The sequence below is a fragment of the Ctenopharyngodon idella genome, chromosome 10 (assembly GCF_019924925.1).
Source record: "Ctenopharyngodon idella isolate HZGC_01 chromosome 10, HZGC01, whole genome shotgun sequence".
NCBI classification, from domain to species: domain Eukaryota; kingdom Metazoa; phylum Chordata; class Actinopteri; order Cypriniformes; family Xenocyprididae; genus Ctenopharyngodon; species Ctenopharyngodon idella.
In genome coordinates, this window is record NC_067229.1 from 47,255,874 (window position 1) to 47,269,753 (window position 13,880).

Genomic DNA, 13,880 nt, shown 5'->3' on the forward strand with positions numbered 1-13,880 from the left:
TGAACAGACAGAAATATTATTATATTAATATTATTATTAACATTGTTACTATTGTTATGTTTTATTTATTTAAAAAAATCTTCTTTTTTTTTCAGCTACAATTTCTCGAACAGGCACACTAATGCCAAGGAAAGCCAAGGTATAATTAAGATTTTGATTTATTTTTTGACATACCATCTTACTTCACGAGTGCCTGTTAAAACACGTTGTAGTATTTCCCAAATACCTTGAAAGGCTGGAATTTCAAGAAAATATGTAGCTGTACAAAATGACAAATTCGTCTTACCTTTGAGATCAGTGATAATGAATGCAGAGAGTGATTACAGCATGTAGTGTTTCACCTGTGTGTTTCTTTTATTCTGCCTATTTTAGCTACAAGTTGCAGAAGACAACTTCAACTCGACCAGGAAGCAGTCCGTTGGTGCGCAATTCAAGGTAAATTATGCTCCAGTTCATGCTTAGAAATGATCATAGTGCATGTTTTATGTGCTGGTTTATTGGAGGCATCCTATAATCAAATGAATCAAATGTATGTAAATGCACCTGAATGTGTGTGCGCTTGAATATGCACATCTATGTATTTATTTTTTGCATTTTTAAGAAATATTATATTGATGAATCTCTCAAAAAAACTGTCAAGAAGTTCATATTTCACCCCACAATGAAGTGAAGCCTAATTCTTGGACCATTTAAGATTTTTGCATTGTGATTGTCTTAATTAAGCAAAACTTAAAGTGTTTTGTTCCCTACAGCATTCCTTGGCTGTCCTTATGGAGAAGATGTTTGCCGCCGGTCCGCACTTTGTTCGGTGCATCAAACCCAACCGAAGCAAACAGCCCGATCAACTGGACAGTAAACTGGTGATGGATCAGGTAGGAGTCACTGCAGAGTCACTTCACAATCATCAGGTTTCCACTGGGCTCGGCCCTGTTTATGGCCCCTTTTATTTTCCACAGTGGAGCCAAATGCATTCTGCTGTACTAAAACCTGGAAGCCTTTTAGTGCTGTTATGATGGAGTTAAATCCAAATCCCTCTAATGATAGAGGAGCCACTGGGTTTGTGTGCCAATATGGACTGAACTCTGTATTAAGCGCTTGTCTTGTTGGATCAGATTTTAACACTGACTATAAGCTCTGTATTATGTAGATACTAGTTGAAAGTAGAAAATATGAGTTTATATGAGAAAATAAAAGTAGAAAAACTTTCCTACTTTACTAGGGTGCTTCTTACTCGTTGCTAGGTTGTTTTGTTTACTTAGTTATAGTAGTATTAAGTAGTAACCACCAACTAGCAACAATTTTTTTTTTCTGTTCTCAAAGAACCATCCTGTTTACATGCACCGATCGAGACAACTTATGTAATTTATGTATATGCATAAACAGCTAATAAGTCACATGGTTAGATGATTCACAGCCTTGAATTTTACAGTTTCATTCAGTACATGTGCAGGACTGTTTAAACTACACTGACACCTGCTGTAAAATGGTGAAAGTGCAGTTTGCAGCCTAAAAGAATAATTTATAAAATAAATATAATAAATATTTTTATTTATAAATAATATAATAAATTAAAATAAATACAAATTAAAATGAATACATTATAAATGTTATTTTAAAAATATATAAAAATTAATATACTATAAAAAGGTAAAACACGTTTTTATCTCTCTCTTTCTCTCTCGCTATATATATATATATACACACACACACACACACATATATATATATATATATATATATATATATATATATATATATATATAAAATCTCATATATATGTGATTATTTTATTGTAATTTTTTATTTATTACATATGTAGTAATAAAAAAAATATGATATAATGTAATTTAAACCAATAAAATATTTAATAATAAAATAAAATAAATAATGTAATATTTAAATGTATATTAAATATAAATTTTCCTGTACAATGTAAATAAAGAGCTTAATAGAAAAAAGAAATATTTACTTTCCTTCCTGTCATTCCAAATCTGTATGCTGCTTTGTTTCCTATAAAACACAAAAGAAGATTTTTTGAAGAATCTTAATTTTTGCAGTATAGCTCACAAGTTAACTGCATTTGTGATATCTTTTGATACTATAATATTTTTGGTTATTTTTGGAGCCTGATGGCTTTTGTTGTATGCAAAATTAAAGTTTCTTTCAAAAGATTTCTTTTGTGTTCATGGAAGAATGAAAATTTCAATGGGTTTGGAACGGAATAAGCGTGAGTGAATAATGAATTAACTTTTTCTTTTTTTTAATTTTTAGGTGAACTGTCCCTTTAAAAGTGTCCTAATAGTACCTTTCAGAGTCTCAGTTGTCCCATCCATCATATTTATGTTCTGCTTTTCTGCCTCCTCCTCCACTATAGCTGAGGTACAATGGCCTGATGGAAACAATCCGAATCCGGCGGGACGGTTTCTCATGGCGTCCGACTTTCACAGAGTTTGCAGAGAGGTTTGTGTGCTGGCAGGAGAAACATTTTATCAGTTCATCATTACATCAGATTGTCTGCAGCATGACTCAGATTTCTTTCCCGTAGGTACAACATTCTGCTGCTGAAACCGGATCTCCCGTTGGACAAGAGCAGGTTTGAACAGCAGATACATCATGTTGTGTTAAAGGAGCACAAAAATTCTACCTAAAGAAGATAATAGTACATTTGACAAATGTTTAAATGATGTTCGCTCACATGAGAGGAATAAGCTCCCTATTATCAGCTGCTTTTGCTTGCAGACTGAATGCATACAAAATAAAGTATGCATACAATGCTGAAAAACATTCTTGCTTAGTGTAAAGTTCAAGACCAGCAGAAATTAGTTTTAGTTTAGTTTATTTTTGCACAGTACACACACACACACACGCAGTACCGGTCAAAAGTTTGAAAACATTACTATTTTTAATGTTTTTGGCACTTTTTCTATTTCAAATAAATGCTGTTCTCTTTTAACTTTTCATTAATCAAAGAATCCTGAAAAAAGTATCACAGGTTATAAAAAATTTTTAAGCAGCACAACTATTCCCAACATTGATCATAACGGAGTATCAAATCATCATATTAGAATGATTTCCGAAGGATCATGTGACACTGAAGACTGGAGTAATGATGCTGAAAATTCAGCTTTGATCGCAGGAATAAATTACATTTTTAAAGTATATTAAAACAGAAAACCATTATTTTAAATTGTAATAATATTTCATAATATTACAGTTTTTGATCAAATAAATGCAGGCTTAATGAGCAGAAAAGCTTTTTTACATAGTAATGTTTCCGATATAAAATATACACAATAAAAAAAAAAAGACAATGTGATTCTCATTACAGTGCAGGAAGAGGTGTAAAATCTGTAAGGTCTTAAACAATATTTAATAAATAACATAAAATGACTTTGTGCTCCTTTTTCTTTATGATGATATGTACTTGATCATTTGGTTTCATCTACAATGGATCTCTTTTCTTTTGTTGCTTTTAGTTGTATGTCGATCCTCAACAGCACTAAACTCTCTGGTTGGAAGTGTGGGTAAGTTTGAGCTGTCTACATGAAGTATATAAAATTATTATAAATGTTATTAGAGGCATTTAACACAAGCATCACTATTATTATTGTTCGTATGTATGGTTGGTAATTCCAACAAACCCCCTAATCACTTACATTTCCTTCAGAAAATGTTAAAATCATTTTTTTTTTTTTGTTAGTCCTGCCAGCATTTTAGGTTTGTAAAACCTTTCACAGGCTCTAACATGTTTTCATTAACTTTAATTTGGCTTGAAAATTTGGTGAGAATATTATACGAACCAATAAATTAGATACTTTAATGGTTCATGTATCGAGCAAGTCACAGCAGTTCTCCTGTGTTGCTCTTTCAGATCGTCGCGTTTGTTTTTTAAGTACTGGCACCAGGAGGAGTTGGCCCGTCTTCTAGAGAGACTGGGACGAGCAGCGGTTGTCATTCAGAAAAGTGAGTAGCAATTAAACTTGTTTGTTAAAGCCCCTATAAAATTATTGAGGAACTCGCATGACTCCACATGAAACGTCTTGGCTCCTAGTTTGACTGTTTTGTTTTATTGAAACCTAAATCACCTCTCAGGGAAGTACACTAATGAAAAGAGTGTCACGAGCGCAAGTACAGACATGAACGGCAAGATTCAGATGTGAACTGCCAGAGGTCTTTTACCTGGATATGTAAATAATGGCAGAGAATGAACAAGCACACAATATTAAATGAATTCTGCTCTTGCTATATTTTACTTTTTTAGTGAATTTTTGTGAAATGTCAAGGTTTTGTGACTACATCACATCTTGTTCTTTAGATTACCGGGCGAGGGTCTGCAGAAGGAAATATCTGGCATTGCTAGCAGAGTTACGGCGGCAGCAGCAGGCTCAGCGGGAGAGAGAGGAGCACGAGGAGGAGGAGAGGAGACGACAGCAGCTGGAGGAGGAGAGGAAGAGACGTCTGGAAGTGGAGCAGGAGAACCTGCGTAAGGACTGTCCTCTGACATCAGCACTGAAGCGGCTGAAAACAGTCATGTGTGTTAAAGTCATGTCTCTGTGTGTGTGTTTGCAGGACCAGCATCTCCACCCGTACCCTTGCCGAGAAAGAAAAAGCCGGAGCCCAGGCCTCGTTCGCTGCTGAGTGGCATCCTGAAAGAACCACATCTGCCGCCTGTACCTCGGCCGCGCAGCAAGCTTTTTGAGGTGTGACATCTGTAGCTTATTCAGTGAAATACTACACCTGGATTATGAGATTACCTCTTCAACCCACCAATTTAAAGATTCTTTCTGTGCCAAGTTACATTTCTAGTCGGTATTAGAGCTTGATCATGTTTCACTCCCTCTATTTGAAGTTTAAAGTTGACTTGAAGCAAAATTGACTTTAAAACATGGTACTTTTTTGTTTGTTTTGTTTTGTAATATGCCACATTACAAAAGTAATATGGATGGAATAATGGATTGCCAATGCCATTTCTTCTTTACTTTAAGCAGTTATTTTAGTATCATTGATATACTACTACTAAATACTATTATATTGAATTAGGTTTTATTTTTATATTTTCAGTGTTCATTTAAATTTTTTTTAAGTTTGTTTTGTACAGAGCCCCTCATATGACATGCGGACAAATATATAAATATATATATATATATATAATTAGTTCCCTTGTTTCAAGTAAATCGTGCATTCGATATAATAATTCCTTCCCTCGTTTTACTAAATTGTGCGCACAATCTAATAATTTGTTCCCTCGTTCAACTAAATTGCGCGCATGATATAATTCGTTTTACTAAATTGTGTGCACAATAGAATAGTTCGTTCCCTCATTTCACTAAATCGTGCACACAATATAATATTTTGTTCCCTTGTTTTAAGTAAATCGTGCACACAATATAATATTTTGTTCCCTCGTTTTAAGTAAATCATGCACACAATATAATCGTTTCCTCGTTTTAAGTAAATTGTGCGCACGATATTTGTTCCATCGTTTTATTCAAATGTGCGCACAATATAATTTGTTTTACTAAATCGTGTGCATGATATAATAATTTTTCCTTGTTTTACTAAATCGTGTGCAGGATTTAATAATTCGTTCCCTCGTTTTACTAAATTGTGCACACAATATAATAATTCGTTCCCTCATTTTACTAAATCGCGCACGATATAATAATTCGTTCCCTTGTTTTACTAAATTGTGCGCACAATATAATAATTCGTTCTCTTGTTTTACTAAATCGTGTGCAGGATTTAATAATTCGTTCCCTCGTTTTACTAAATTGTGCACACAATATAATTCGTTCCCTCATTTTACTAAATTGTGCACACGATATAATTCGTTCCCTCGTTTTACTAATTCGTGCACACAATATAATTCGTTCCCTTGTTTTACTAAATTGTGCACACGATATAATAATTCGTTCCCTTGTTTTACTAAATTGTGCACACGATATAATAATTCGTTCCCTCGTTTTAAGTCAATCGTATGCACGATATAATAATATACAAATTATATGCCTGGGGCTCCAGTTTTGTGTTTTTGTCTTTTTTTTTTTTTTTTTTTTTAATGAAAATGTCTATATAGTTTTTTTATTGATTTTATTATTTCAGTTTTAGTTTAGTTTACTTATTTTAGTTCTTTAAGTTAAACTAAAAAATTAGAAATGTTGCCTTGGCAACTAGAAAGTTTTATTTGTTAATTGTTATTTTATTTTAAGTAACCAAAGTGTTTTTTATGGTTTTATGGCTATAATAACCCTGACTTTAAGTGTCATACTCATTTTTGTAAATCTAATTTTTCATTAAATTTTCTGTACAGAGAACTCCGTTTGATAACGCGCTGAATGAGAACGTTCACCTGGACGCGTCTCTGATGCTTCAGCCGATAGATGAAGAACGAATTAAAGAGAAACACCTGAAAAAGTCCAACACCATCCGCTGGTTCAGAGAGACGCAGGTCCGTAAGCTGACCAGAGACGGTATCTTCCCCAGCTGGTTCCATGGCATGATCACACGCAGGTCAGCTTGGATAGTCCAATCAATTCCCTACTGTAGTGAAAATGAGAATATATTTATTATGTGCTGATTATAACTTTGGTTTCTCAGACATGCAGAAGATCTCCTGATCAACAAACCTCTCGGCTGCTTCTTGGTGCGTGTAGGTGAAAGCCGGGAGGGTTACACTCTGACCTTCAGGTACATGCTACATGCTAATAATAATAATAATAATAATAATAATAATAATAATAATAATAATAATAATTATTATTATTATTATTATTATTATTATTATTATTTATATTAAAAGCTATGCATTTTACTGTATTTTATTATTAATATTATTAATATTCAAATATATATGTTTTTATATTATTGTTGTTGTGTGTTTAATTTAATTTAATTTATTTTTATTTATTTACTTAAAACGTGTGCTGGTGCTGGTTCTCTGTAACAGGGGTGCGGATCGCTGCCGTCACTACATGGTGGAGATGCAGACCAATGGGAAGTATGTGATTCTCGGGGAGGACCGGGCTCATTCCTCTCTCACAGACCTGGTCCAGTACCACACTCAGGTGGGCATCAAGCCCTTCATGGAGCTGCTCACGGTGCCCTGTGGTCAGGTGAGTGTTCTTCTCTTCGTTTAAGGGTTTTCACAACTGTTTAGTTTGGTATAAAGAGGGAGTGTGGTTTGTGTGTCTACAGAGGTGTGATCAGGAGCCAGACTATGAGGAGCTCAAAGCTTTTATATCATCGGTGGAGAGCAGTGCTGTGTGTCCTGCTGAGGAGGCGCATCAGGACATGGACACGGATTCAAATAAAGTGCACTTACAGATGCAGAGACTCTTCCTGCCACCAGGAGGAAAAACAAACGTTGAGTCCCACAAACCACCAGTGCTCAAACGCATATCTGACCGACGCAGACGGGTCGACGCCGCACAGATGGAGCACAAGGATGACGATTCAACCCATGAGAGCAGGCCGTTCCCTCGACTCTACCCATCCATACGACTGGCCATGAGGGAAATCCAGCAGATCCAACAGGTACAAAGACACAGAAGATATATAGACCGGGGATAGCTGTCACTTTTTTACTCAAGTGAATATTTCTCAGGGTGGGTTTATTATTGTATATAAATAAACCTCAAGCTTAGACTAGGAGAAAAAATAAGCTATTTTAACATCTGCAACCTTTTGGGCAAAAAGGAAACGTAAAAAAAAAAATTCTCTCTCTCTCTCTCTCTCTCTGTGTTTAATATTTTTATTATAAATAATATTAGAAATAGTAATTTATATATATAAATAACAATAAATAAAATATATAATAATATTGATAATTGTAATATATCATCTAATTATATAAATAATAATAATGAATACATATGAATAAATAGAAATAATTAGTATAGATTAACAATAATATTATAATCAATAATCAATTATAATGTGCAAAAATTATAATCAATAAAATTATAAAAATTATAATCAATTATATCAATCAATTATAATATGCAAAATATATATATATATAGTTTGAATAAATATAAATAAATAGTATATATTTGTAATGATTAATTATAATATGCAAAATCTAATATGCAAAAGTATAATTATTTTTGTTTAATAATTTATTAAACAAAATGTTATTTTAGTACCATTGATATACTATTATATTTAATGTTTTGAATTAGACTTAATTTTGCTCATTTCTTTTATTTTAATTTTTGTTAGTTTTAGTCGTTGTTTTTGTCATTTCTATTATTTTATTTATTTATTTTTATTTATTCTTTTTAATTTATTTATTTTAGTTGATTGTTTTTTTTAATGTCTACATAGTTTTGTTTATAATTTAATAATTTAATAAACAACATATATTATTTTAGTACCATTGATATACTACTATATTTTAAATATTTTGAGTTCCCTTTCGAAAGTGAACTTCTACTCTGCGTTTGCAAACGCTATGGGGAACGTCACGTGACTCGGTGTCTGAAAGCCAACTATCCAATAACTCCAATGCCTATTGGCCGGCGACAGCCTATGACGTCATACGGCGCGACCCGGAAGTATAAAAGGTGCACCTGGGGAAGCAGTCATTATCTCATCGTCTTTCGGGACTGTCTGTGTCTTGCCACTGTCGTGTATAACTCTGCTATACTTGTGAGTACATCTCTGATTATGTCTGAGGACAAAGAGAAACGTTTTAGGAAGTGTGCAGATCCATGCCCGAGATTTTTGACTCCGGAGGATCCGCACACCCTATGCGTACGCTGTCTGGGAGAAGAACACGCACGGACAGTGCTTGAGGGCGCTGTCTGTGAGAGTTGTGAGCGTTTTCCCATGAGAACGCTCCGTTCCCGCCTGGCCCTCTTCTCAAGGGAAGAGGCGTCAACATCTGCGCCTGGTGGGTCCGGCCCTGCTCGTGCCGAGGCAGAGCGGCAGCTGCACTCATGGGGCTCGCAGGTGGAGCTCGCTGCCAAGTTTGAGAGAGGTGTCACAGTCTCTCAACCTCCGGCAGAGCATATGCTGTTGCAGGTCAGGCTGGCGCGGCTTTGCACACTATGGCGGTGTTGCAAGCCTACCAGGCTGACCTGCTGAAGGACCTGGATCAGGGGCAGGGTTTGTCTCCTGATGCGGTGGCTGAGCTGCGCCGCACCACAGATCTCGCTCTCCGGGCCACCAAGCAGACGGCCGCCTTGATTGGGAGATCGATGGCGGCCATGGTGGCCACGGAGAGGCATCTGTGGCTGAACATGGTGGACATCGGGGAGCAAGAGAAGGGCTCTCTCCTCGATGCCCCGGTTTCGTCAACTGAACTTTTCGGCGGCTCCGTTGAAACAGAAAGTTCAGGGAGGCGAAGGTGCGCTCAGCAGCATACAAAAATTGCATACCGCTCAGGTCCGATCCTGGGCCCAGACAGCCGGGAGGCCCTGGCCTGTCTCGAGCCGAGGCTCAGAGGCAGGGCCAGAAGTCTAGTGTCGCCACTCGAGCGCCTCCTCCACCTCGGAGCAAGTCGCAGAAGCGGAAGAGGAAGATGGACTTAAGGGAGGTGATTGATCACCTGGCGCCAGCAACGCCGCTGATCGATCCCCTCTCTTGGCGAAGGTAATTCTACATCTGCCTTCGCCCCTCTTCCTCGGCCTCCTGGGCGTTTTTAATTACTGTGCATGTTCAGGACGACACCTTTGAACAGTCAGGCTGACGGCCGGGCCCATGATGAAATTTTTCTGAAGGCTCGCCTTCTGGCTTGATAGTGAAAGGGTTCTTTGGGCTTCTAGAACCATGGATTTCATCCTTCCCATTTCAAATAAGTGAAGGAGGAGTCTTTGGTCTTCGAGCCACAGGAAGGTAAGACAAGGTCTGATTTAATTATTTAAATGTTTGACCTTGTGTTGTTCCTGTATAAATTTCCTGAACATGTAACAGTAAAATGTAAACTATTTAGGGGTTTTTTTAGGCAAAACTGGAGTGTTGAGACTGACTGAGCAGGCCACAAAATGGCTGCTGCTTAGTTTTTTCTCTATATATGAGTAGCCTCTCGGCTATTTTTCAGTATAGTTTGAGTTGGCACTCATTACTTCAGTTTATATGTCTCCGGCCGCCTGACATTTTAGGCTTTGAGCTTCGCTTTATTTCTCTCATCATGAGATTTGGAAGTGAAGATCAGGCTTTTGTTATGAGCCTGTTGTAGTATATAGGCCTATAGCTTAGCGGCCAGGCTAGAGCTAGGTGATGTGTGGTATATGAAGTAACCCCATACGTATTTACTATCCTTTCAAGATGTGTAGTTCCTAGTTCTGGCTTCCTCCCGAGGGAGTTGTTTAGGCCGTATGCCCAATTATCCCCTTGCTTGTGTAGGTGCAATTGTGAGTTTAACAGCTAGGTTGTAGACTGTTTTTGACTCCTTGATGCTGTTTCCCAGGTGGTAGGCCCTTATCTTCGCGTAGGTAAGTTATGCAGGTGTGAGCTAGGCCCCACTTTCTAGAAATTTCATGCTAAAGGAAATGATTTTCTTCTGAGCCACTTGATGTTTTGTATTTATAAAGTTTGAGTTGACGTTGGATTGCATCACCTGTTGGATTGCATACTCAGGGTAGTTAGAGCCACTTTTTTGAGGAAAGTTGGTATCTATTAGCTCCCTTTTTGGTGATCTTGTTAACAGCTATATTGCATATAACTCAGATTGTAGGCCTTATGATACTCAGCCTCCTTCTAGTTAGCAGTTGTTTTTACAATGCTGTTTAACTGATCATAATATGCTCACATATTTTCACAGATTTACGCTGCCGCAGGCCCTGCCACGTGTCTGTTTGAGGTAGTAGGCTTGTATTAGCCTCCCTTAGACCATGTTGGCTTTGTTTGGTTCCCTTTAGTCGCAAATATTTAGGGTACATTGCCTGTTGGAATGTGTAGCCTAGCGCAGGTCGCAGTTAGCTTCCCATAGCTATTTGGGTTAGAGCTGGTTCCCTGTAACTTGGTTCTCTTAAATTCACGAGCTGAAGCCACGTGTTATTGAATTGGCAGGCCCCTTCAGGCCTCCTTTTTAGTTTACATGATGGCACAGTTTGTGTTTTTTAATCTGTGAGCAGGCTGATCGCCACTTGATGCTGGAATGGAGGCCCCTTAAGTCCTCCTTTTCTAGTCGACTTGTTGGCAGGATGCCTGGGAAACCATGCCACCAATGGCCACGCCCCATCGCTGACGGATAGGCCCTAACAGGCCTGTTCACGATGTTCGGCAGAGTTTTTCATCTATTAATCATCTTGGAAACTTCTAATACATGGCCTTTGGGTGGTATGGTTATGGTAGCCACTTGCTGATGCCACGTGTTTACTAAGGCAGGCCTACTTCGGCCTCCGGTGTAATATGTGGAGTTCAGTCATGTACTCCTCTCGCTGTGAGAGTAACAAGGTGCTTTTTACCGAGTATTCTGAGTGGCTAGCCCCTCAGGTTGATTATGGTAGTGAAACCTTACGGAAGGTTGGTTTAACCTACATCTGCCTCCCTGAGTCTGATCCTAATCTAGTTGAGCTAAGAGCCACCTAGCGCCTAGGGTGGATCTTTTGTGCTCCTAGAAATGGACACGAGACTTACGCCGTGTGTATTAGAGGTTGCTAGGCCTATGGGCCGCCTTTTTTGAACACACTGGAGTATGTTTGGGTGTATTTCTCTTTGAGAATTATCTGTATACACTTTCGTTGGCCAGAGGCCTAAGTGATAAATCCAACCTCCATTTTGTCTGGTTGTTTATCGTCCTTGGGGCCTAAACACTGCCACGAGCTGATGCCACGTGTCTGTTGAGGTTATAGGCCCCTCCAGGCCTTCCTTATTACGTGTTGGCGTACGCTGTACTCCTCTTGCTTTAAAGAGTAAAAGGTGCTTTTTACTGAGAACACTGCTCGTTGGATTGTGTTAGGTGGATTGTCATGCGGGCACTTTGCAGCCTCTTATGCTGCCATTGAAGTCGTCTGTCTACCCCAGAAAAGCAAGACAGATGTTCAGGGTGGCCCTTAAAACCAGGCCACTTTCTGTATAAGACTTCTGTTTTCACATAACTACTATCATGCTGTAGGCCCCTCCTCGGCCTCCATGAGTATGTGCCCATTGCATGGTCTACCTGTTAGGTGAGCTTCGTACTTCCCTTTTAGGGTTACGTTTGTAATAGTGCTTAGCTCCCTAAGCTGATCATAGTGGTAGGCCTTAATCAGGCTTCCTTCTAAAATTCAGCCTCAGGCTGGTTTGTGCTCCCCTGGATCAGGGTTCTCTAGCGCACAGCCTCCTCAGTGCGTTAATTAAGCACTGAGTAGATCCTAGGATGAGTGGATTGTACTCCTCTCAATACGAGGGTTCATAGCACTTAGCTGAGTTCTGCTCTCTGGGATGCCCGTCTCTACGCGTGGGTTTGAGTTTGTTTCTGCCTCTTTGCAGTCACTCTTACTTACTATCTTCTATGAAGAATGCGTTTTAGAGGCTCTGTATTCAGACAGGATTGGCCAAGACTAAGTTTGTCTCGTGACAGACCAGGTCGGCCTCCCTGGTGGCATTGGGGGTGACTTCGTTCCCCTCTAGTGACTGGCCGAGGTTCCCTTCGGTTCCTTGGCCACATTCCCTTAAAGGGACCGCTTTCTCTTCGGAAAAGCTGGTTCCAGACGCCTTAGCAGCTTCTGTAGGACCTCTGAGGAAGGCCTTCTTGAAGTTCAGCTTGGGCTGTTGGCCAAAGGGAATGCTGTCACTGACAGCCTGGTGTGACCCGAGGGGGAGTTGCCAAGCAGTTCTCTAACTGCTCTGGAGCCTTTGTCTCAGCCATATTTCTTGGCAGGCACTCTACTCAAGCATGGCAGCGTGGGTATTTCGTTCCCCATAGTGTTTGCAAACGCAGAGTAGAAGTTCCCTTTCGACATCTCAGGTTACGTATGTAACCATGGTTCCCTGAGAACAGGGAACGAGACTCTGCGTTTCCTTGCCATGCTTCGGGCTGCCTGGCTGCTGAACAGTCCCTCAAGACGATGGATAATAACTGCTTCCCCAGGCGCGCCTTTTATACTTCCGGGTCGCGCCGTATGACGTCATAGGCTGTCGCCGGCCAATAGGCATTGGAGTTATTGGATAGTTGGCTTTCAGACACTGAGTCACGTGACATTCCCCATAGCGTTTGCAAACGCAGAGTCTCGTTCCCTGTTCTCAGGGAACCATGGTTACATACGTAACCTGAGACGTTACTTTATTTTTTTAAGTTCTGTTTTCACCTTAATTTTTGTTAGTTTTAGTCATTTTGTTGTGTTTTTGTCATTTCTATTATTTATTTATTTTATTTATCTGTTATTTATTTATTTTTATTTATTCTTTTTAGTTTTTTGTTTAGTTTTGTTAATTTGTATTTATTATTTCTAGTTGATTTATTTTTTTTAATGTCTACATAGTTTTGTTAATGTTTATTTATTCTTTTTAGTTTATTTAGTTTTAGCATTTCAAGTTAAACTAAACAAAAATGAGAAACTAGCTGTATTGCTATATTTTGTTTCAGTTAATGTATATTTTATTTCAAGTAACAAATGTTTTTTTAGGATTTTATTTTTAGATGATAAAATATATAATCTTTTAATATTTATTCATATATCAATATATATATTTTTTAATATTTATATAATATTTATACGATAATAACCCTGATCAGTATAATATTTCTTTGTTCTTTTAGTTTCTGTTTTGCACGAGTAAAGCTGCTGTTGTTCAAACAAAATCGGACAATATTTCAACGCGGTTCCATAACGAACCACTTTCCTGTCAGAAAAGATGCCAGAAAAGCCTCATTTCTGTGCTGTAGGGAAAATGCCACCTAGTTGGTGTGAAATGAAGATCCTGTGGATTGACATTTTTATGTGTGTTTGTTC

At 38.1% G+C, this 13,880-nt stretch overlaps 1 protein-coding gene across 1 annotated transcript in view; it reads left to right on the top strand.

Moving 5' to 3' along the window:
- Positions 1–13,880, top strand: part of LOC127520960 (myosin-IIIb) — a 42,009-nt gene that overhangs the window by 27,450 nt on the left and 679 nt on the right. The window contains exons 16-28 of the mRNA XM_051909724.1: positions 96–139; positions 373–435; positions 753–872; positions 2,375–2,460; positions 2,546–2,593; positions 3,477–3,524; positions 3,872–3,963; positions 4,316–4,483; positions 4,570–4,700; positions 6,311–6,510; positions 6,598–6,687; positions 6,947–7,112; positions 7,195–7,533. Coding sequence (XP_051765684.1) covers positions 96–139; positions 373–435; positions 753–872; positions 2,375–2,460; positions 2,546–2,593; positions 3,477–3,524; positions 3,872–3,963; positions 4,316–4,483; positions 4,570–4,700; positions 6,311–6,510; positions 6,598–6,687; positions 6,947–7,112; positions 7,195–7,533 — 1,595 coding nt within the window. The remainder of the gene's footprint in view (positions 1–95; positions 140–372; positions 436–752; positions 873–2,374; positions 2,461–2,545; positions 2,594–3,476; positions 3,525–3,871; positions 3,964–4,315; positions 4,484–4,569; positions 4,701–6,310; positions 6,511–6,597; positions 6,688–6,946; positions 7,113–7,194; positions 7,534–13,880) is intronic.